This window comes from Hyla sarda, chromosome 6, assembly GCF_029499605.1.
Source record: "Hyla sarda isolate aHylSar1 chromosome 6, aHylSar1.hap1, whole genome shotgun sequence".
Lineage (NCBI taxonomy): Eukaryota > Metazoa > Chordata > Amphibia > Anura > Hylidae > Hyla > Hyla sarda.
Genome location: NC_079194.1, coordinates 27,068,573 through 27,092,256, shown reverse-complemented (window position 1 = coordinate 27,092,256; position 23,684 = coordinate 27,068,573). Strand labels below are relative to the sequence as shown.

The 23,684-nt window shown below is 40.0% G+C and overlaps 1 protein-coding gene across 9 annotated transcripts in view; it reads right to left on the bottom strand.

The window, feature by feature from the left end:
* Window positions 1-23,684, bottom strand: part of VAV3 (vav guanine nucleotide exchange factor 3) — a 266,286-nt gene that overhangs the window by 39,068 nt on the left and 203,534 nt on the right. For all 9 annotated transcript variants that reach the window (XM_056523396.1, XM_056523393.1, XM_056523395.1 and 6 more), the window contains 4 exons: window positions 20,663-20,764; window positions 16,867-16,958; window positions 16,206-16,228; window positions 2,796-2,826 (listed from right to left, as the gene is read on the bottom strand). In XM_056523396.1, coding sequence (XP_056379371.1) covers window positions 2,796-2,826; window positions 16,206-16,228; window positions 16,867-16,958; window positions 20,663-20,764 — 248 coding nt within the window. The remainder of the gene's footprint in view (window positions 1-2,795; window positions 2,827-16,205; window positions 16,229-16,866; window positions 16,959-20,662; window positions 20,765-23,684) is intronic.

Below are 23,684 nucleotides of genomic sequence, written 5' to 3'. Positions count from 1 at the left end.
GGACTCTACAAAGAACATTTTCTTGCTAGGTGCAGAATAGACTCATAGCAGGCTATGGGCACCAATTACCAATCTGGACCACATAAAATCCTTAATACGTCCACGTGAACGAGACCTTAATTGGAAAACTTCTCATAAATAAGATGTAGAGTGAAACTATTAATTCTACCTGTTGTGATTTATTACAAGCTCCATCAGTGTTGTTTAATTATCGGTTATTTCTGAGGAGCCGGGCGCTCTTTATTTAGTTAGTAATTTACCGCGGCCCATACCTGATAGGGAGGCACGGCGTCCTCAGCTCAATTAATAATTAACAACTAAACGATCTTTCCCTTCACTAAATGTCAGGGGGTAATGTGCCGTGTTACAGGAAAGCCATGAAAGCCTCAGTTCTCTTCATTCATGTAGCACATGCATAGGTCATCCATAATTAAACACACTTTGCAGCCTAGATATGAAACATTGAAGCTCTGATCGATGCTCTGATCGATGGTCTGTCGATGCTTAAAGTACACTTCCGCTGCTAATGATAAAATACCACCTGCATGGGAAGGCCTAGAAAAAAAATGTGGGAAAAAAAATAGTTTTTCTTCCCTTTTATTTATTTATTTTTTTAATTCGGAGAAATTGAAACATGATATTCAAACGATATAACAATTAGACCTTCATGTAAAACATCTGAGAATCTTTGTAAGTTCTCTAGTCTACCTGAAGACAAGTGAATCCTAGAATACAATTCAAATAATGAGAATGACATTTTTAAAGAAGAGCAATATGCATTCCTGTCTCTAGGGGCGCTGCAGGGAAAATGTTTCAGTTTAGTTGTGGCCGGGCTTCATCTTGTTGGTATTACAGTAGTTGATTGTTCCTGTCCTCTCAGATGCACCATAATGGATTTATCTATCTGATTCCTATTAATGTTCTCCCCCATCATAGATAACATTCTCCCCCATCATAGATAACTTTTTAATGAGGAAAATTATCTGTAATGGGGGTGTATTAGAGATAATGTTCTCCCCATTATAGATATTGTTCTTCCTCATCAAAAATAATGTTCTCCCCATATAACAGATAATGTTCTCCCCATTACAGATAATGTTATCTCCCATTACAGATAATGTTCTCCCCATTACAGATAATGTTCTCCCCCATCACAGATAATGTTCTCCCCCATTACAGATAATGTTCTCACAGATAATGTTCTTCCCCGTCACAGATAATGTTCTTCCCCCATCACAGATGTTCTCCCTCATCACAGATAATGTTCTTCCCCATCACAGATAATGTTCTCCCTCATCACAGATAATCGATACTGGATATTATTTTTTATTAAGACTCCCGCTCTTAAGGAGAGAGGAAACAGTTCAGAATTTTCTCCATTTGTAGACAATCGGCCTCACAATTAACTGAACGACACGCAGGTGTTAGCAATAATTTTGTAGCCTTTTCTAGCTTCATGTGTCTTTGTAACACATCCTCTGAGGTTTTCTGAAAGTTTTTTGCACTATGGTATGGTTCACACTACAAATCATTGAGTGCCTTGGAAAAAGCACCTGGGAAACTCAGACTTCCAATCTCATCTCCTTATGTGAACCACTTCTTGCCTATTAGCTCATAAGTCATTTGCTTACTTATTTTCCCTGCACTGTGGATGTTTACTCAATGTTCTCTAGAAAACACATGAAAACTAAAACTATTTGTGTATTATTTGTTTAGTTAGATTTTGTTTATCTATATTCGTGACTTAGGTGAAACAATGAGATAACAGAAATCCACGTAATTCCAAAGATTTTGCTTAATTTTTCTTGCAGCTGTATATTGATGACCAAATTGACAACTTTCTTAGTAGTCAGCTTGGTTGGATAAATCATATAACCAGAGGTCTATACTGAAAACTGAATTGGATGCATGCCCACAAATTGGCCTGGCGACATGAATTTATGTTCCTGTAACCTATCACGGCAGCCTTGGTGATGGCAGTCCTTCACTTAGCGTCTGGGCTGCAGCTGTCCCGCTGAGACGTCCTCTGACAGGTCCTGCAGTTCTATCATTTTTATCTGCATTAATTGTGTGTTTTATGTCTTTGTCCTATTAGCCAAACTACAGGCGGCCATAAAATGCCACCTGTTGTCTAGCCAGCGAGGGGACATTTGCAGCCACTGAAATTTCATAAACCTTCTGTAGTTATCACTTGGTGGTTTTCCTTCCAATAAAGAAACATTCCCCTATTCATCGCAAATGATTAATTCTAAAGCATAATGTATGGTATGACTAGAAGTAGTGAGACCAGAACATGATCCCCACCAAGCGGAGCATTTAGTATAACACATTATCTACTGCCCATAATTATTCCAAGCTGTAGGATAAAGCACAATATATTATATGGAGAGCGGAAAATAACCCAGACCCAGTCCATCACTTTGGCAGGTCGAGTGTGATATTATTGGAACTTTATTACCATTATGGGTCACTAGAAACCCATTAGAAATCAACATTTGTTTTTGCTTTAGAGACCAAAGATCATATAATGAAAAACAGCATAAACTGAGGAATAGCATTGTAGATACAAAGACAGATTAAAGATGATAGAAAGAAAGACATGAGATAGGTAGATAGATAAATAGGTAGATATAAGATAGAAATGAGATAGATAGATAGATGGATAGATATGAGATAGATAGATATAAGATATATAGATATGAGAGAGAGAGAGAGAGAGAGAGAGAGAGAGAGAGAGAGAGAGAGAGAGAGAGAGAGATAAATAGACAGACTAACAATAACTTTCTAGAACTTACCTGAATCTGTGGGTCTGATTGGCTTTTCACTCTAGGAAATATACATTAATATAAATTAATTTCCATGAAGATCATATTCTTATACAACATGATGTTTGTCTTCACATATAATACAACATCTTAATTTATTACAGAAGGTTAACATGGAATTTAGTTACTTTCTCTATGGGGTGGTTGAGCAAAACAGGACTCGGAAAGGCAAGACTCACAGGTTCTCTATGACTAAGTGGAACGAGCAGGAATAATGGGATTGGCCTATAAGTGGGTGAGATAAGAAGGCAGGCCCAAACTGGCCATTGGGCACACCGGGCATCTGCTGGTCTGTCCACCTACCCTGGACACCAGCCACATTTTTAAATGTATATATATATATTTTTTTTTATAAAAACTCTTCTGCTCTGCCAGCCTGTGTGGAGTGGTTGTGCTGGAGGAGTCCTCATGCTACGGGCTGGTCTACCGTCCCAATATACAATCAGGAAGGGCAGGAGATCGGCAGGAGGGGTGGCAGAAGGGGCTTTAAAGGAGACGGACAAAGGGGTATGGGGTGGGGGAATATGGGCCTGGAAGAGGACAGAGGGGTCTTGAAGGGACATAGAGGTCTGGAAGAGAAGAACAGAGGAGTATGGTTGGACAGAGGGGTCTTGGGGAAGCATAGGGGTCTGGGGATGGACAGAAGGGGCAAACAAAAAGCAAAAATGAAAAATGAAGGGGTTCATTTGGAGAACCCCTTTAATTACAAATAAACCTGAAGTGACACTTTCAATAAGTACAAAATAGAAAGCAGGAATAAGTCCATTCAAATATACTACATCCTGGATTGTCAGAGGTAGACATAATTTGTGGTGTCCCCTGTACGCTCCGGCCCTGATGTGCGGAGCCGGCTGTTCATTCTGTACAGTGCGGCTCATGCTACAGTCTGTGCTTATGTATAATTCTGGCGGGGAGCGCGCTGTTCTCGGCTTAGCAGCCCATGGGTGTCTTTCTAGAGATTGATAGCAGTCATGGCGCTCGTGTCACAGGATTGCACTGAATTTAGAATACCAGGAGGACAAGGCTTGTCTCTCTTTATAAGAATAAAACGCTTCACACCAGTTATACTCCATATCCGGCAGAGCCGGGGGGGACTTGGAGTAATGGTGGAATTTTATATTAATAAGGATAATGAAGGAAAGAATGACTGACAGCTGACATTATTTTTTTTACATCCACTGAAAATCTATTCAATTTTTAACTCATACTATACTGTACTATATTATACTACACTGTGCTATATTATACTATATTATATTACACTGTGCTATACTATACTATATCATATTACACTGTGCTATACTATACTATATTATACTACACTGTGCTATACTATACCATATTACACTGTGCTATACTGTACTATATTATACTACACTGTGCTATACTGTACTATATTATATCATACTATACTATGCTATACTATACTATATCATACTACACTGTGCTATACTATACTATATTATATCATACTACACTGTGCTATACTATACTATATCATACTACACTGTGCTATACTATACTATACTATATCATACTACACTGTGCTATACTATACTATACTATATCATACTACACTGTGCTATACTATACTATATCATATTACACTGTGCTAAACTATACTATATTATACTACACTGTGCTATACTATACTATATCATATTACACTGTGCTATACTGTACTATATTATACTACACTGTGCTATACTGTACTATATTATATCATACTATACTATGCTATACTATACTATACTATATCATACTACACTGTGCTATACTATACTATATTATACTACACTGTGCTATACTATACTATATCATATTACACTGTGCTATACTATACTATATTATACTACACTGTGCTATACTATACCATATTACACTGTGCTATATTGTACTATATTATACTACACTGTGCTATAATGTACTATATTATATCATACTATACTATGCTATACTATACTATATCATACTACACTGTGCTATACTATACTATATTATATCATACTACACTGTGCTATACTATACCATATTACACTGTGCTATATTGTACTATATTATACTACACTGTGCTATACTGTACTATTTTATATCATACTACACTGTGCTATACTATACTATATCATACTACACTGTGCTATACTATATCATACTACACTGTGTTATACTATACTATATTATATCATACTACACTGTGCTATACTATACTATACTATATCATACTACACTGTGCTATACTATACTATATCATATTATACTGTGCTATACTATACTATATTATACTACACTGTGCTATACTATACTATATCATATTACACTGTGCTATACTGTACTATATTATACTACACTGTGCTATACTGTACTATATTATATCATACTATACTATGCTATACTATACTATATCATATTACACTGTGTTATACTATACTATATTATACTACACTGTGCTATACTATACTATACTATATCATACTACACTGTGCTATACTATACTATACTATATCATACTACACTGTGCTATACTATACTATATCATATTACACTGTGCTATACTATACTATATCATACTACACTGTGCTATACTATACTATACTATATCATACTACACTGTGTTATACTATACTATATTATATCATACTACACTGTGCTATACTATACTATATCATATTACACTGTGCTACACTATACTATATCATACTACACTGTGCTATACTATACTATACTATATCATACTACACTGTGTTATACTATACTATATTATATCATACTACACTGTGCTATACTATACTATATCATACTACACTGTGCTATACTATACTATACTATATCATACTACACTGTGCTATACTATACTATACTATATCATACTACACTGTGCTATACTATACTATATTATACTACACTGTGCTATACTATACTATATCATATTACACTGTGCTATACTATACTATATCATACTAAACTTTGCTATACTATACTATATTATATCATACTACACTGTGCTATACTATACTATATTATATCATACTACACGGTGCTATACTATACTATATTATACTACACTGTGCTATACTATACTATATCATATTACACTGTGCTATACTGTACTATATTATTCTACACTGTGCTATACTATACTATATCATATTACACTGTGCTATACTATACTATATCATACTACACTGTGCTATACTATACTATATCATACTACACTCTGTTATACTATACTATATTATATCATACTACACTGTGCTATACTATACTATATCATACTACACTGTGCTATACTATATCATACTACACTGTGTTATACTATACTATATTATATCACACTACACTGTGCTATACTATACTATATTATACTACACTGTGCTATACTATATTATGCTATACTGTGCTATACTATACTATATTATACTTCATTATACTACACTGTGCTATACTATATCATACTACACTGTGCTATACTATACTATATTATACTACACTGTGCTATACTGTACTATATTATACTACACTGTGCTATACTATACTATATTATACTTCATTATACTACACTGTGCTATACTATATCATACTACACTGTGCTATACTATAATATATTATACTACACTGTGCTATACTGTACTATATTATACTACACTGTGTTATACTATACTATATCATACTACACTGTGCTATACTATATCATACTACACTGTGCTATTCTATACTATACTATATCATACTACACTGTGTTATTTTATACTATATTATATCATACTACACTGTGCTATACTATACTATATCATACTACACTGTGTTATACTATACTATATTATACTACACTGTGCTATACTGTACTATATTATACTACACTGTGCTATACTATACTATATCATACTACACTGTGTTATACTATACTATAGCATACTACACTGTGCTATACTATACTATATCATACTACACTGTGCTATACTATACTACATCATACTACACTGTGCTATACTATACTATATCATACTACACTGTGCTATACTATACTATATCATACTACACTCTGTTATACTATACTATATTATATCATACTACACTGTGCTATACTATACTATATCATATTACACTGTGCTATACTATACTATATCATACTACACTGTGCTATACTATACTATATCATACTACACTCTGTTATACTATACTATATTATATCATACTACACTGTGCTATACTATACTATATCATACTACACTGTGCTATACTATATCATACTACACTGTGTTATACTATACTATATTATATCACACTACACTGTGCTATACTATACTATATTATACTACACTGTGCTATACCATATTATGCTATACTGTGCTATACTATACTATATTATACTTCATTATACTACACTGTGCTATACTATATCATACTACACTGTGCTATACTATACTATATTATACTACACTGTGCTATACTGTACTATATTATACTACACTGTGCTATACTATACTATATTATACTTCATTATACTACACTGTGCTATACTATATCATACTACACTGTGCTATACTATAATATATTATACTACACTGTGCTATACTGTACTATATTATACTACACTGTGTTATACTATACTATATCATACTACACTGTGCTATACTATATCATACTACACTGTGCTATTCTATACTATACTATATCATACTACACTGTGTTATTTTATACTATATTATATCATACTACACTGTGCTATACTATACTATATCATACTACACTGTGTTATACTATACTATATTATACTACACTGTGCTATACTGTACTATATTATACTACACTGTGCTATACTATACTATATCATACTACACTGTGTTATACTATACTATAGCATACTACACTGTGCTATACTATACTATATCATACTACACTGTGCTATACTATACTACATCATACTACACTGTGCTATACTATACTATATCATACTACACTGTGCTATACTATACTATATCATACTACACTGTGCTATACAATACTATATCATACTACACTGTGCTATACTATACTATATCATACTACACTGTGCTATACTATACTATATCATACTACACTGTGTTATACTATACTATATTTTATCATACTACACTGTGCTATATTATACTATATCATACTACACTGTGCTATACTATACTATATCATACTACACTGTGTTATACTATACTATATCATACTACACTGTGCTATACTATATCATACTACACTGTGTTATACTATACTATATCATACTACACTGTGCTATACTATACTATATCATACTACACTGTGCTATACTATACTATATCATACTACACTGTGCTATACTATACTATATCATACTACACTGTGTTATACTATACTATACTATATTATACTACACTGTGCTATACTATAATATACTATACTATATCATGCTACACTGTGCTATACTATACTATATCATACTACACTGTGTTATACTATAGTATATTATATCATACTACACTGTGCTATACTATAGTATATCATACTACACTGTGCTATACTATACTATATCATACTACACTGTGTCATACCATAGTATATTATATCATACTACACTGTGCTATACTATACTATATCATACTACACTATACTATACTATATCATACTACACTGTGCTATACTATACTATATCATACTACACTGTTATACTATACTATATTATATCATACTACACTGTGCTATACTATACTATATCATGCTACACTGTGCTATACTATACTATATCATACTACACTGTGCTATACTATATCATACTACACTGTGTTATACTATACTATATCATACTACACTGTGCTATACTATACTATATTATACTACACTGTGTTATACTATACTATACTATATCATACTACACTGTGCTATACTATAATATACTATACTATATCATGCTACACTGTGCTATACTATACTATATCCTACTACACTGTGTTATACTATAGTATATTATATCATACTACACTGTGCTATACTATACTATATCATACTACACTGTGCTATACTATACTATATCATACTACACTGTGTCATACTATAGTATATTATATCATACTACACTGTGCTATACTATACTATATCATACTACACTATACTATACTATATCATACTACACTGTGCTATACTATACTATATCATACTACACTGTTATACTATACTATATTATATCATACTACACTGTGCTATACTATACTATATCATACTACACTGTGCTATACTATACTATATCATACTACACTGTGTTATACTATACTATATCATACTACACTGTGCTATACTATACTATATTATACTACACTGTGCTATACTATACTATATTATACTACACTGTGCTATACTATATTATGCTATACTGTGCTATACTATACTATATTATACTTCATTATACTATACTATATTATGCTACATTATACTATACTACAGTATATTATACTACATTATACTACACTATACTACACTGTGCTATATATACTATGTTATACTGTGCTATACTATACAATACTATCCTCTATCCACTACAATACTGTAATGTTATCATCCTTTCATATTGAGAAATAACATTCAAAGCAGTGACTACGACCAAGCTTTAAATGGGCACTGTCAGATACAAAAACTTTTTATATGTTGTACATCTTGGCAAAACATTAAACTTCCTAATATACTTCTTGAGAAAATTGCATTTCCTTTTAAAATAAATCATGGCTTATAAAATCATAGCTTTATCCAAGCAAAAGCACAGGCATGGACAAAGTCCAGTAAGTGAGGATGGGTTAGCACTGATAGGACAGGAGAGAGCACAGAGGAGTACTATCAGACAGGAGAGAGCACAGAGGAGTACTTTCAGACAGGAGAAAGCACAGAGGAGTGCTATCAGACAGGAGAGAGCACAGGGGAGTACTATTAGACAGGAGAGAGCTCAGGGGAGTACTATCAGACAGGAGAGAGCACAGAGGAGTACTTTCAGACAGGAGAGAGCACAGAGGAGTACTGTCAGACAGGAGAAAGCACAGAGGAGTACTATCAGACAGGAGAGAGCACAGAGGAGTACTATCAGACAGGAGAGAGCCCAGAGGAGTACTATCAGACAGGATAGAGCACAGAGGAGTACTATGAGACAGGAGAGATCACAGAGGAGTATTTTCAGACAGGAGAAAGCACAGAGGAGTCCTATCAGACAGGAGAGAGCACAGAGGAGTACTATAAAACAGGAGAGAGCAGAGAGGAGTACTATCAGACAAGAGAGAGCACAGAGGAGTACTATCAGACAGGAGAGAGCAAAGAGGAGTACTATCAGACAGGAAAGAGCACAGAGGAGTGCTATATGACAGGAGAGAGCACAGAGGAATACTATCAGACAAGAGAGAGCACAGAGGAGTGCTATCAGACAGGAGAGAGCACAGAGGAGTCCTATCAGACAGGAGAGAGCACAGAGGAGTACTGTCAGACAGGAGAGAGCACAGATGAGTACTATCAGACAGGAGAGAGCACATAGGAGTACTATATAACAGGAGAGAGCACAGAGGAGTACTTTCAGACAGGAGAGAGCACAGAGGAGTCCTATCAGACAGGAGAAAGCACAGAGGAGTACTATCAGACAGGAGAGAGCACAGAGGAGTACTATCAGACAGGAGAGAGCCCAGAGGAGTACTATCAGACAGGATAGAGCACAGAGGAGTACTATGAGACAGGAGAGATCACAGAGGAGTATTTTCAGACAGGAAAAAGCACAGAGGAGTCCTATCAGACAGGAGAGAGCACAGAGGAGTACTATAAAACAGGAGAGAGCAGAGAGGAGTACTATCAGACAAGAGAGAGCACAGAGGAGTACTATCAGACAGGAGAGAGCAAAGAGGAGTACTATCAGACAGGAAAGAGCACAGAGGAGTGCTATATGACAGGAGAGAGCACAGAGGAATACTATCAGACAAGAGAGAGCACAGAGGAGTGCTATCAGACAGGAGAGAGCACAGAGGAGTCCTATCAGACAGGAGAGAGCACAGAGGAGTACTGTCAGACAGGAGAGAGCACAGATGAGTACTATCAGACAGGAGAGAGCACATAGGAGTACTATATAACAGGAGAGAGCACAGAGGAGTACTTTCAGACAGGAGAGAGCACAGAGGAGTCCTATCAGACAGGAGAAAGCACAGAGGAGTACTATCAGACAGGAGAGAGCACAGAGGAGTACTATCAGACAGGAGAGAGCCCAGAGGAGTACTATCAGACAGGATAGAGCACAGAGGAGTACTATAAGACAGGAGAGATCACAGAGGAGTATTTTCAGACAGGAAAAAGCACAGAGGAGTCCTATCAGACAGGAGAGAGCACAGAGGAGTACTATAAAACAGGAGAGAGCAGAGAGGAGTACTATCAGACAAGAGAGAGCACAGAGGAGTACTATCAGACAGGAGAGAGCAAAGAGGAGTACTATCAGACAGGAAAGAGCACAGAGGAGTGCTATATGACAGGAGAGAGCACAGAGGAATACTATCAGACAAGAGAGAGCACAGAGGAGTGCTATCAGACAGGAGAGAGCACAGAGGAGTCCTATCAGACAGGAGAGAGCACAGAGGAGTACTGTCAGACAGGAGAGAGCACAGATGAGTACTATCAGACAGGAGAGAGCACATAGGAGTACTATATAACAGGAGAGAGCACAGAGGAGTACTTTCAGACAGGAGAGAGCACAGAGGAGTCCTATCAGACAGGAGAAAGCACAGAGGAGTACTATCAGACAGGAGAGAGCACAGAGGAGTACTATCAGACAGGAGAGAGCCCAGAGGAGTACTATCAGACAGGATAGAGCACAGAGGAGTACTATGAGACAGGAGAGATCACAGAGGAGTATTTTCAGACAGGAAAAAGCACAGAGGAGTCCTATCAGACAGGAGAGAGCACAGAGGAGTACTATAAAACAGGAGAGAGCAGAGAGGAGTACTATCAGACAAGAGAGAGCACAGAGGAGTACTATCAGACAGGAGAGAGCAAAGAGGAGTACTATCAGACAGGAAAGAGCACAGAGGAGTGCTATATGACAGGAGAGAGCACAGAGGAATACTATCAGACAGGAGAGAGCACAGAGGAGTGCTATCAGACAGGAGAGAGCACAGAGGAGTCCTATCAGACAGGAAAGAGCACAGAGGAGTACTGTCAGACAGGAGAGAGCACAGAGGAGTACTATATAACAGGAGAGAGCACAGAGGAGTACTATCAGACAGGAGAGAGCACAGAGGAGTACTATCAGACAGGAGAGAGCACAGAGGAGTACTATCAGACAGGAGAGAACACAGAGGAGTACTATCAGACAGAAGAGAGCACAGATGAGTCCCAAAAGACATGAGAGAGCCCAGAGGAGTACTATCAGACAGGAGAGAGCACAGAGGAGTCCTATCAGACAGGAGAGAGCACAGAGGAGTCCTATCAGACAGGAGAGAGCACAGAGGAGTACTATAAGACAGGAGAGAGCACAGAGGAATAATATCAGACAAGAGAGAGCACAGAGGAGTCCTATCAGACAGGAGAGAGCACAGAGGAGTACTATAAGACAGGAGAGAGCACAGAGGAGAACTATCAGACAGGAGAGAGCAGAGAGGAGTACTCTATGACAGGAGAGAGCAGAGAGGAGTACTATCAGACAGGAGAGAGCACAGAGGAGTACTATCAGACAGGAGAGAGCACAGAGGAGTACTATCAGACAGGAAAGAGCACAGAGGAGTGCTACATGATAGGAGAGAGCACAGAGGAATACTATCAGACAGGTGAGAGCACAGAGGAGTGCTATCAGACAGGAGAGAGCACAGAGGAGTCCTATCAGACCGGAGAGAGCACAGAGGAGTACTGTCAGACAGGGGAGAGCACAGAGGAGTACTTTCAGACAGGAGAGAGCACAGAGGAGTACTATATGACAGGAGAGAGCACAGAGGAATAATATCAGACAGGAGAGAGCACAGAGGAGTGCTATCAGACAGGAGAGAGCACAGAGGAGTCCTATCAGACAGGAGAGAGAACAGAGGAGTACTATAAGACAGGAGAGAGCACAGAGGAGAACTATCAGACAGGAGAGAGCACAGAGGAGTACTCTATGACAGGAGAGAGCAGAGAGGAGTACTATCAGACAGGAGATAGCACAGAGGAGTACTATCAGACAGGAGAGAGCACAGAGGAGTGCTACATGATAGGAGAGAGCACAGAGGAATACTATCAGACAGGTGAGAGCACAGAGGAGTGCTATCAGACAGGAGAGAGCACAGAGGAGTCCTATCAGAACGGAGAGAGCACAGAGGAGTACTGTCAGACAGGAGAGAGCACAGAGGAGTACTTTAAGACAGGAGAGAGCACAGAGGAGAACTATCAGACAGGAGAGAGCAGAGAGGGTACTCTATGACAGGAGAGAGCAGAGAGGAGTACTATCAGACAGGAGAGAGCACATAGGAGTACTATCAGACAGGAGAGAGCACAGAGGAGTACTATCAGACGGGAAAGAGCACAGAGGAGTGCTCTATGACAGGAGAGAGCACAGAGGAATACTATCAGACAGGAGAGAGCACAGAGGAGTGCTATCAGACAGGAGAGAGCACAGAGGAGTCCAATCAGACAGGAGAGAGCACAGAGGAGTACTGTCAGACAGGAGAGAGCACAGAGAAGTACTTTCAGACAGGAGAGAGCACAGAGGAGTACTATCAGACAGGAGAGAGCACAGAGGAGTACTATCAGACAGGAAAGAGCACAGAGGAGTGCTCTATGACAGGAGAGAGCACAGAGGAATACTATCAGACAGGAGAGAGCACAGAGGAGTGCTATCAGACAGGAGAGAGCACAGAGGAGTCCTATCAGACAGGAGAGAGAACAGAGGAGTACTGTCAGACAGGAGAGAGCACAGAGGAGTACTTTCAGACAGGAGAGAGCACAGAGGAGTACTATCAGACAGGAGAGAGCACAGAGGAGTACTATATAACAGGAGAGAGCACAGAGGAGTACTATCAGACAGGAGAGAGCACAGATGAGTCCTATCAGACAGGAGAGAGCACAGAGGAGTACTATCAGACAGGAGAGAGCACAGAGGAGTGCTATATGACAGGAGAGAGCACAGAGGAATAATATCAGACAGGAGAGAGCACAGAGGAGTGCTATCAGACAGGAGAGAGCACAGAGGAGTCCTATCAGACAGGAGAGAGCACAGAGGAGTACTTTAAGACAGGAGAGAGCACAGAGGAGTACTATAAGACAGGAGAGAGCACAGAGGAGTACTCTATGACAGGAGAGAGCAGAGAGGAGTACTATCAGACAGGAGAGAACACAGAGGAGTACTATCAGACAGTAGAGAGCACAGAGGAGTCATATCAGACAGGAGAGAGCACAGAGGAGTCATATCAGACAGGAGAAAGCACAAAAGAGTCTTATCAGTCAGGAGAGAGCATCTCTATAGCATCAGTATGTATAGTAGTTATAAACCTCCCTCCAGCTTTATCTGTATACTGCTGCTGCTATCTCTATGGAATCAGGATACATAGAAGTTATACACCTTCCCTCTAGCTCTATCTGTATACTACTGTTGCTATATCGATGGGATCCAGGAGATATAGCAGTTATATACCTCCCCTCCAGCTCTATCTGTATACTGCTGCTGCTATCTCTATGGGATCAGCATATAAAGTAGTTATACACCTAGCCTCCACCTCTATCTGTATACTGCTGTTGCTATCTCTATGGGAGAAGCATTTTTATTATTATTATTTTTTTTACCTGAAGTCAGTGTACCCCTTTAATCACTGTATCAACACCAGGTACCAGCACAGAGAGTATGATAGCTTACATACTTTATAGCAGTGTTTCCAAACCAGTGTGCCTCCAGCTGTTGCAAAACTACAACTCCCAGCATAGGAATGATACAGACAATGATACAAAAATGTACACAGATGAGTACTATCAGACAGGAGAGAGCACAGAGGAGTCCTATCAGACAGGAGAGAGCACAGAGGAGTGCTACCAGACAGGAGAGAGCACAGAGGAGTACTTTCAGACAGGAGATAGCACAGAAGACTACTATCAGACAGGAGAGAGCACAGAGGAGTACAATCAGACAGGAGAGAGCACAGAGGAGTACTTTGAGACAGGAAAGAGCACAGAGGAGTACTATCAGACAGGAGAGAGCACAGAGGAGTCATATCAGACAGGAGAGAGCACAGAGGAGTGCTATCAGACAGGAGAGAGCACAGAGGAGTACTATCAGACAGGAGAAAGCACAGAGGAGTACTATCAGACAGGAGAGAGCACAGAGGAATATTATCAGACAGGAGAGAGCACAGAGGAGTCATATCAGACAGGAGAGAGCACAGAGGAGTGCTATCAGACAGGAGAGAGCACAGAGGAATATTATCAGACAGGAGAGAGCACAGAGGAGTCATATCAGACAGGAGAGAGCACAGAGGAGTCATATCAGACAGGAGAAAGCACAAAAGAGTTTTATCAGTCAGGAGAGAGCATCTCTATAGCATCAGTATATATAGTAGTTATAAACCTCCCTCCAGCTTTATCTGTATACTGCTGCTGCTATCTCTATGGAATCAGGATACATAGAAGTTATACACCTCCCCTCTGGCTCTATCTGTATACTACTGTTGCTATATCGATGGGATCCAGGAGATATAGCAGTTATATACCTCCCCTCCAGCTCTATCTGTATACTGCTGCTGCTATCTCTATGGGATAAGTATATAAAGTAGTTATACATCTCCCCTCCAGCTCTATCTATATACTACTGCTGCTGCTATCTCTATGGGATCAGTATATAAAGTAGTTATACACCTAGCCTCCACCTCTATCTGTATACTGCTGTTGCTATCTCTATGGGAGCAGCATTTTTATTATTATTTTTTTTACCTGAAGTCAGTGTACCCCTTTAATCACTGCATCAACACCAGGTACCAGCACAGAGAGTATGATAGCTTACATACTTTATAGCAGTGTTTCCAAACCAGTGTGCCTCCAGCTGTTGCAAAACTACAACTCCCAGCATAGGAATGATACAGACAATGATACAAAAATGTACACAGTTCTGAAAACTTAGATTTTTTTTTTTGCCCTTTGCCATGAGTTGCATTTACTATTCTCTATTGCTTTTGTACAGAGGGTTTCTATTGAAATACTTGAGTTTTATGCATCGCTTTCCCTTAATCGCCTAGCCTTTCTTGCAGTCATTTCGGCAATATGGCGACATATGTTCACTTTGAAAACATACAGGAACGCTGCTCTTTTCCAAGCAGCATATGGCAGGAGAATGTGTTAAGACAACTAATGGATTATTGAAATAAGACAATAAAATTTTTTAAATAAAATAAAATAACACAAAATCTAACCTACCCTAGGATTCGAAGTCCCGGAGTCTGGAAGGAAAGAAGAAAACGGCATTACCAGGAGGAAGGATGGGATCAATATGATTGTACATAGTAGCACAAAAGGGTGTAGACCTCTCAGGTATCAGGTGGGCGGCCACCTTCTCAGTCAAAAAATACAACTTGTGTTGTTTTTTTTTTTAAGCAGTGTTTCCCAACCAGGGTGCCTCCAGCTGTTGCAAAACTACAACTTCCAGCATGCCCGGACAGCCGTTGGCTGTCCGGGCATGCTGGGAGTTGTAGTATTGCAACAGCTGGAGGCACCCTGGTTGGGAAATGCTGATATACTGTATGTTTTAGGATTAGACAGTTTTTTTTGTAGTGCAGATTTGGTAAATCTTAATAAAAATTAACCATTTCGTCACTGCCCTTACAGTTTGCGTTGGTTACACTGCAGCGCATTAGTGGTTACGCTCCTAAGCCGCTCCCTGCCGTGTCCCCGGGTGCTCGTGATCATTACAGAGGGTCATGAATCTCACCGGCTGCTCTAATTGTGCATATAAATGGCGGTTTTAAGAGTATATGTGCGCCAATAAAAACACATTCCCATCTCCGCATGAACTGTAATTATTCCTTCCCGGTTTTTAAAGTCTCATTAAAATGCGGCAAACACCGGTGATATATCCTACCTCCACGTCCGCAGTTATCCACCCTGCCCAGGCACTCCTTGTGAGCCCCGGTCCCGCACTTAGAACACAAATATCCCTGGAAGAAGGTCCCCCTGGAAAAGAAAGGCACTGTAAATGTTAATGGGTTTTCACCTATGTATGAACATGATTCATTGCTATCAACAAACGGAACTTATATACTACCAAGTAACCAGGGTGCCTCCAGCTGTTGCAAAACTACAACTCCCAGCATGCCCCGACAGCCTTTAGGGATGCTGCTACAACTACCTAAAGGAGAATGCTACTACTTCCTAAAAGTGTCTGCTACTACTAATAGTACTACCTTAAGGGGGCTGCTACAACTACTACCTTAAGGGGGATGCTGCTGCTACTACCTAATGGAGGCTGCTACTACTACTACTTGAGGGGTGGGGGGGCTTCTACTACTACTAAAACCTGAGGGGGGCTGCTGCTGCTACTACTACTACCTAAAGGTGGGCTTCTAATACTACCTAAAAGGGGACTACTACTACTACTATCTAAAGGAAGCTGTAATTACTACTACCTAAAGAAGGGCTGCTACTGCTACTACCTAAAGGGGGCTGCTGCTACTACTCCCTTAATGGGGCTGTAACTACTACTACATAATGGGGGCTGATGCTACTACTACCTGAGGGGGGCTGCTTCTACTACTATCTAAAATGGGGCTGCTACTACTTGCTCCTACTATATGCAGGAAACTGTTACTACTATATATGGGGGACTGCAACTACATACAGGGGACTGCAACTATATACAGGGGGCTACTATGAAGAGGGGGACCTATCTACAGAGAGTAACTATCTACAGGGGAACCTACATACAGGTGGCACCTACCTACTATGGGCAGCTGAGTAATGGAAAAACTAAGTGAAGGGTCTTATCAACCTACTAGATCGACCTAACTACTTTAAAGGGTAACTCTCATCAAAAAAACTTTTGATATATTATAGATTAATTTATGCAGAATAACTTTACAACTGCATGTTATTAAAAAATATGCTTTTTCTATTTAATTTTCCACTTTGAAGAAATTACCACTAGGGGTCTCCCTACCAGTCCTGGCAGCAAGCATTTCAGACTCATGCTGGAGTCCTAAACACTACGAGCTGCCAGTCTGCTTTGTTCACAAAGGAGAACACTCAGAGCTGCCAGCCTGCTTTGTTCACAGCCTGTTTGGCTGTGAACAAAGCAGGCTGGCAGCTCTGAGTGTTTAGGACTCCAGCATGAGTCAGAAATGCTTGCTGACAGGACTGATCGGGAAAAATACAATAGAAAGAAGCATATTTTTCATTAACCTGCTATTGGAAAGTTATTCAACATTCATTAATCTAAAATATATCAAAAGTGTATTTGATGAGAGGTACCCTTTAAGGGGGATCTGCCTTATCTTTCCCAACACACTTATCTACCCATTTTACTGTGTAGGACACCAAGTGGGTTATTATTACTGTTTGGAATGCTATAAGTGCTGAAAAAGCGCACAGCCTAAAATGTTATTCTGTGAAAATGAGTTGCGGCTGGAAGAAATCATCATGACGGTCTGGGCCAGATGGAGAAGAAAAAGATAAATTAACTCTAATTAGAGAAGAAGTCACCTGAGAGTCACCTGATGTAACGCATTGTAATTGCTTATATGGTCTGCAGAACCAGTGTAGAGCTGATATCTACTACTATTTTGTCACTGTATGGACACTGTTATTATAACTTTCAGTATACAGGATTTGGTCAGTAACCGTATGATGGTGATATGTATAGTGATAATATTCCTCCTTGTATACTGGTATTATTGGCAATATTGGTCTCAGTATACAGTATTTGGTCAGTAACAGTATGATGGTAAAATGAATGGTGAAAATATTCCTCCTTATATACTAGTATTATTGGTAATATTGGCCTTAGTATACAGGATTAGGTTAGTAACAGTATCATGGTAATATGTATGGTGATAATATTTCCTCCTTGCATACTGGTATTATTGGTTATATTGGTCTCAGTATACAGGATTTGGTCAGTAACTAATGAAAATGATATGCATGGTGATAACATTTTCTCCTTAAATACCAATGTTATTTGGTAACCCTAGAATTTATTTAGAGGTACATGTTGATTATCATGGGATTTTTTTTATTATGTACCCTATTATACAACACAACACAGTAGGACACAAGAGAGATATAGGTTGAACTTGATGTAACCATTATACTCAACTATAATTGATATGTGGCCTCTCCCCTTTTGTGGTTTCGCCTTAACATAGCCACACCCATGACTGAAATGGGCTGCTTAGTCTAAAATGTCCGAGCCTATTTTCAGTCCCAGTCAGACCCTGATTGGATTACATCTGTGGTAGTAGTATTATGGTTTGGGCCTGTCTTGCTGCATTTGGGCCAGAACAGCTTTCCATCATTGATGGAACAATAGATTCTAAATTAAACCAGCAAATTTTAAATAGAAATATTAGGACATCGGTCCATAGGCTGAATCTCAATAGAATCTGGGTCATGAAGCGAGTCAATGACCTTAAGAACATAAGTCATTCTATCAAAGAATGGTTAAAAATTAATTAAAACGTTTTGGAATGGCTAAGTCAAAGTCATGACCTTAATCCAATAGAAATGTTGTGGCAGGACCTAAAGCAGGCAGCTCATGGGAGGAAACCCAACAAAGTGAGCAGCACATGGGAGAAAACCTACCAAAGCGAGAAGCTCATGGGAGGAGACCCACCAAAGCATGCAGCTAATGGGAGGAAACCCACAAAAGCGAGCAGCTCATGGGAGGAGACTCACCAAAGCATGTAGCTCATGGGAGGAGACCCACCAAAGCATGTAGCTCATGGGAGGAGACCCACCAAAGCATGCAGCTCATGGGAGGAGACCCACCAAAGCATGCAGCTCATGGGAGGAGACCCACCAAAGCATGCAGCTCATGGTGGAAACCCACCAAAGCATGCAGCTCATGGGAGGAAACCCACTAAAGTGAAAAGCTCATGGGAGGAAACCCACCAAAGCATGCAGCTCATGGGAGGAAACCCACTAAAGTGAAAAGCTCATGGGAGGAAACCCACCAAAGCATGCAGCTCATGGGAGGAAACCCACTAAAGTGAAAAGCTCATGGGAGGAAACCCACAAAAGCATGCAGCATGGGAGGAAACCAACTAAAGTGAGCAGCTCATGGGAGGAAACCCACCAAAGCATGCAGCTCATGGGAGAAAACCCACTAAAGCACAAAGCTAATGGGATGAAACCCACCAAAGCATGCAGCTCATGGAAGGAAACCCACTAAAGTGAAAATCTCATGGGAGGAAACCCACCAAAGCATGCAGCATGGGAGGAAACCCACTAAAGTGAGCAGCTCATGGGAGGAAACCCACAAAAGCATGCAGCTCATGGGAGGAAACCCACTAAAGCACAAAGCTAAAGCACAAAGCTAAAGCTAGGTCCCCAGAGTGAAGGGAGCATGCATGCGCATCAATGTGCACTCACTTTGGGACTGCTGAAAATTGCTGAGCACTCAACTTGGCTTTTCTCAGCAGTCCTACAGCAAGAGGAAAGATTGGCAGCATGCACAACCATGGCTCGATTGAAATGGGAGGACAAGGTACCTACATTCTTGTAATTGGTGGAGGTCCCAGCATTTGAACCCCCCACAATCACATACGTTATAATCTTAGGATAGCACCTAAAGGATAATTGCTGTGACATTCATCATTATACAGGAATATATCAGATGACATGAAAGGAGAATAGTATTAGGGTTAAAGTACTAGATACATTACCTGAGCAGCATCTGACAAACATTGCAGGATGTAACCCGGTCAAATGTGTGCATCTTAAATTCATGGTTACAGGAGGTGGCATACTCTGGCCGAATGTTGGACCTAGAAGGAAGCACAGAGAGACATTGGAGAACACAGCTGAAAACGTCATGTCCTGAGCGACCTCCAGCAACACATGATCCTACTGAAAGAGGCCGCTGCCATTAGGGGGTCTGCCATTAGGGGGTCTGTACAATGATTGGCTGCAGCGGTCATCTGACATCGGCTGCACATGTAAACTGGGGCGCCGACCGCAGACAGAACAGGGGATCAGCGCAGAAATGCAGGTGGAAGTAAGTAAAACAGTTTTGTTTTTTAAGGACGACCCCTTTTGCAAAAGGCTAACAAAAACCTAGGCACCACCAAGCGACCTGGCTCCTGGGATTTGTCAAGCCCTGGTTTACATGATGGAAAATGTGATTCATCCGATCAGGCACCTTCTTGCATTGCTCCATGCTCCAGTTCTGATGCCCACTGCAAGCACTTTTAGTGGTGGTCAGTAGTCAGCATGGGCGATCTGACCAGTCTGTGGCTTTATCTGACCAGAACTGACTTTTTTCCATCATAGCCAGCAGGAGCTTTGTCAGCAATTTGTTCTTCTGTGGAAACAGGCAAGACAGACCGGGTCTCACTCCCCACACATCAATGAGCCTTGGAGACCCATAATCGTGCGGCTAGTTCACCAGTTCTTCATCCTTGGATCACTTTTGGTAAGTCCTAATCATTACATATCAGGACCACCCAACAAGACCGGCTGTTCTGCAGATGCTCTGACCCAGTTGACTACAGATTTTATCCCAACCATTGACAGGTGTCACAAGATAAGCAATGACGTTTAAGTCACCTATCAGTGGCTTTAAAGGGGTTCTCTGATGGAAAAAATGCTTTCAAATCAACTGGTGCCAGAAAGTTAAACAGATTTGTAAATGACTTCTATTTAAAAAATTTTAATCCTTCCAGTACGTATTAGCTGCTGAATATTACAGAGGAAATTATTTTCTTTTTGGAACACAGAGCTCTCTGCTGACATCATGACCACAGGGCTCTCTGCTGACATCTCTGTCCATTTTAGGAACTGTCCAGAGCAGTATATGTTTGCTATGGGGATTTTCTCCTACTCTGGACAGTTCTTAAAATGGACAGAGATGTCAGCAGAGAGCACTGTGCTCGTGATGTCAGCAGAGAGCTCTGTGTTCCAAAAAGAAAATAATTTCCTCTGTAGTATTCAGCAGCTAATAAGTACTGGAAGGATTAAGATTTTTTAATAGAAGTAATTTACAAATCTGTAACTTTTTGGCACCAGTTGATTAAAAAAAAAAAAAAAAAGTTTTCCACCGGAGTACCCCTTTAAGGTGAATTTTTTTTTTTTTCAAATCAACTGCGGCCAGAAAGTTAAACAGATTTGTAAATGACTTCAATTTAAAAATCTTAATTCTTACAGCACTTATCAGCTGCTGTATGCTCCACAGGAAGGTGTGTAATTCTTTTCATTCTGACCACAGTGCTCTCTGCTGACACCTCTGCCCATGTCAGGAACTTTTCAGAGCAGGAGCAAATCCCCATAGCAAACCTCTTCTGCTCTGGACAGTTCCTGACATGGACAGAGGTGTCAGCAGAGAGCACTGTGGTCAGATTGGAAAGAACTACACAACTTCCTCTGGAGCATACAGCAGCTGATAAGTACTGGATGGATTAAGATTTTTAAATAGAAGTAATTTACAAATCTGTTTAACTTTCTGGCACCAGTTGGTTTGAAAAACATTTTTTTTTCCTCCCACCGGAGTACCCCTTTAATGACTGATTGGTCTACTTGCACCATTCTTCTCTCCTAATAAAACACAGGCACGAGCATCACAGTCCTGTACACTAAGATATATCCAATCTGGCCATAGCCACTGACCACAATCTTACCATGAAAAATTTCCATCGCAAATATAATTTGGGGCTCAGTCTGAATTCTTGTGTATAACATGTACCCAAAAAATAATTGAAATGTCACCCCGGCCTCCAAAATAGAAAAAATGTCAGATACCGAGGTAAAGGACAATGGCGAGAACTGTAACCAGATGGAAAGTGAAGATAGATAAAGAGGCTTTATCTATTCCCATTTAACCTCTTCCTCTACTAGAATCTCCATTGTGCCAATGCAGCCGTGGTTCCTACAACCTCTACAGAATGTTAAGGCGCCAGGAACATGTTTCTGCTCTCACTGAGCGTCGTCAGGACAAGATAAGGAGAAGACGCCGCAATTGCAATACGGGAAAAGCACAATAAAAGCCATTTATCAAATGCAGTGCCTGATCCGTATCTGTTACTATAGGCCAGTGTTTTCCAAGCAGGGTGCCTCCAGCTGTTGCAAAACTACAACACCCAGCATGCCCGGGCAGCCAAAGGCTGCCCGGGCATGCTGGGAGTTGTAGTTTTGCAACAGCTGGAGGCACCCTGCTTGGGAAACATTGCTATAGGCACAGACATTATTGTGGACATTTTTACAAGATATTTCTAGTTAACACTTTGCCTAGATCAGTGTTTTCCAACCAGGGTGCCTTCAGCTGTTGCAAATCTACAACTCCCAGCATGGTTTTCGAGGGCTTGTGGGGGGAGAGCTTTTTGTAATAAAAAAGAAGCTGAACTGTAATACAACACACAACCTGTGGACAGATGTGATAATGTTTTCGGAAGAACTTCTTTAAGACCCTTAAAGGGTAGCTCCCACCATCCTATATTTTTTTTTTCTGTCCCTGCCTATTGCCCATCTATCCCTAACCCCCTCCCTGCTTGAATTTTTTTTTTTTTTTTTTACTATGCTAAAAATAACTTTTTGTCTGCCTGGTAGTGTGCTCACTACCAGGCAGACTTCCCCAGCAGGCACCACGTCACTGATGCCTGCTGGGGCCGACTTCCGCCCTTAGTTCATCTACAGAGGGCAGGGTGCCTCCAGCTGTTTCACCACTACAACTCCCAGCTTGCCCTGACATCTATT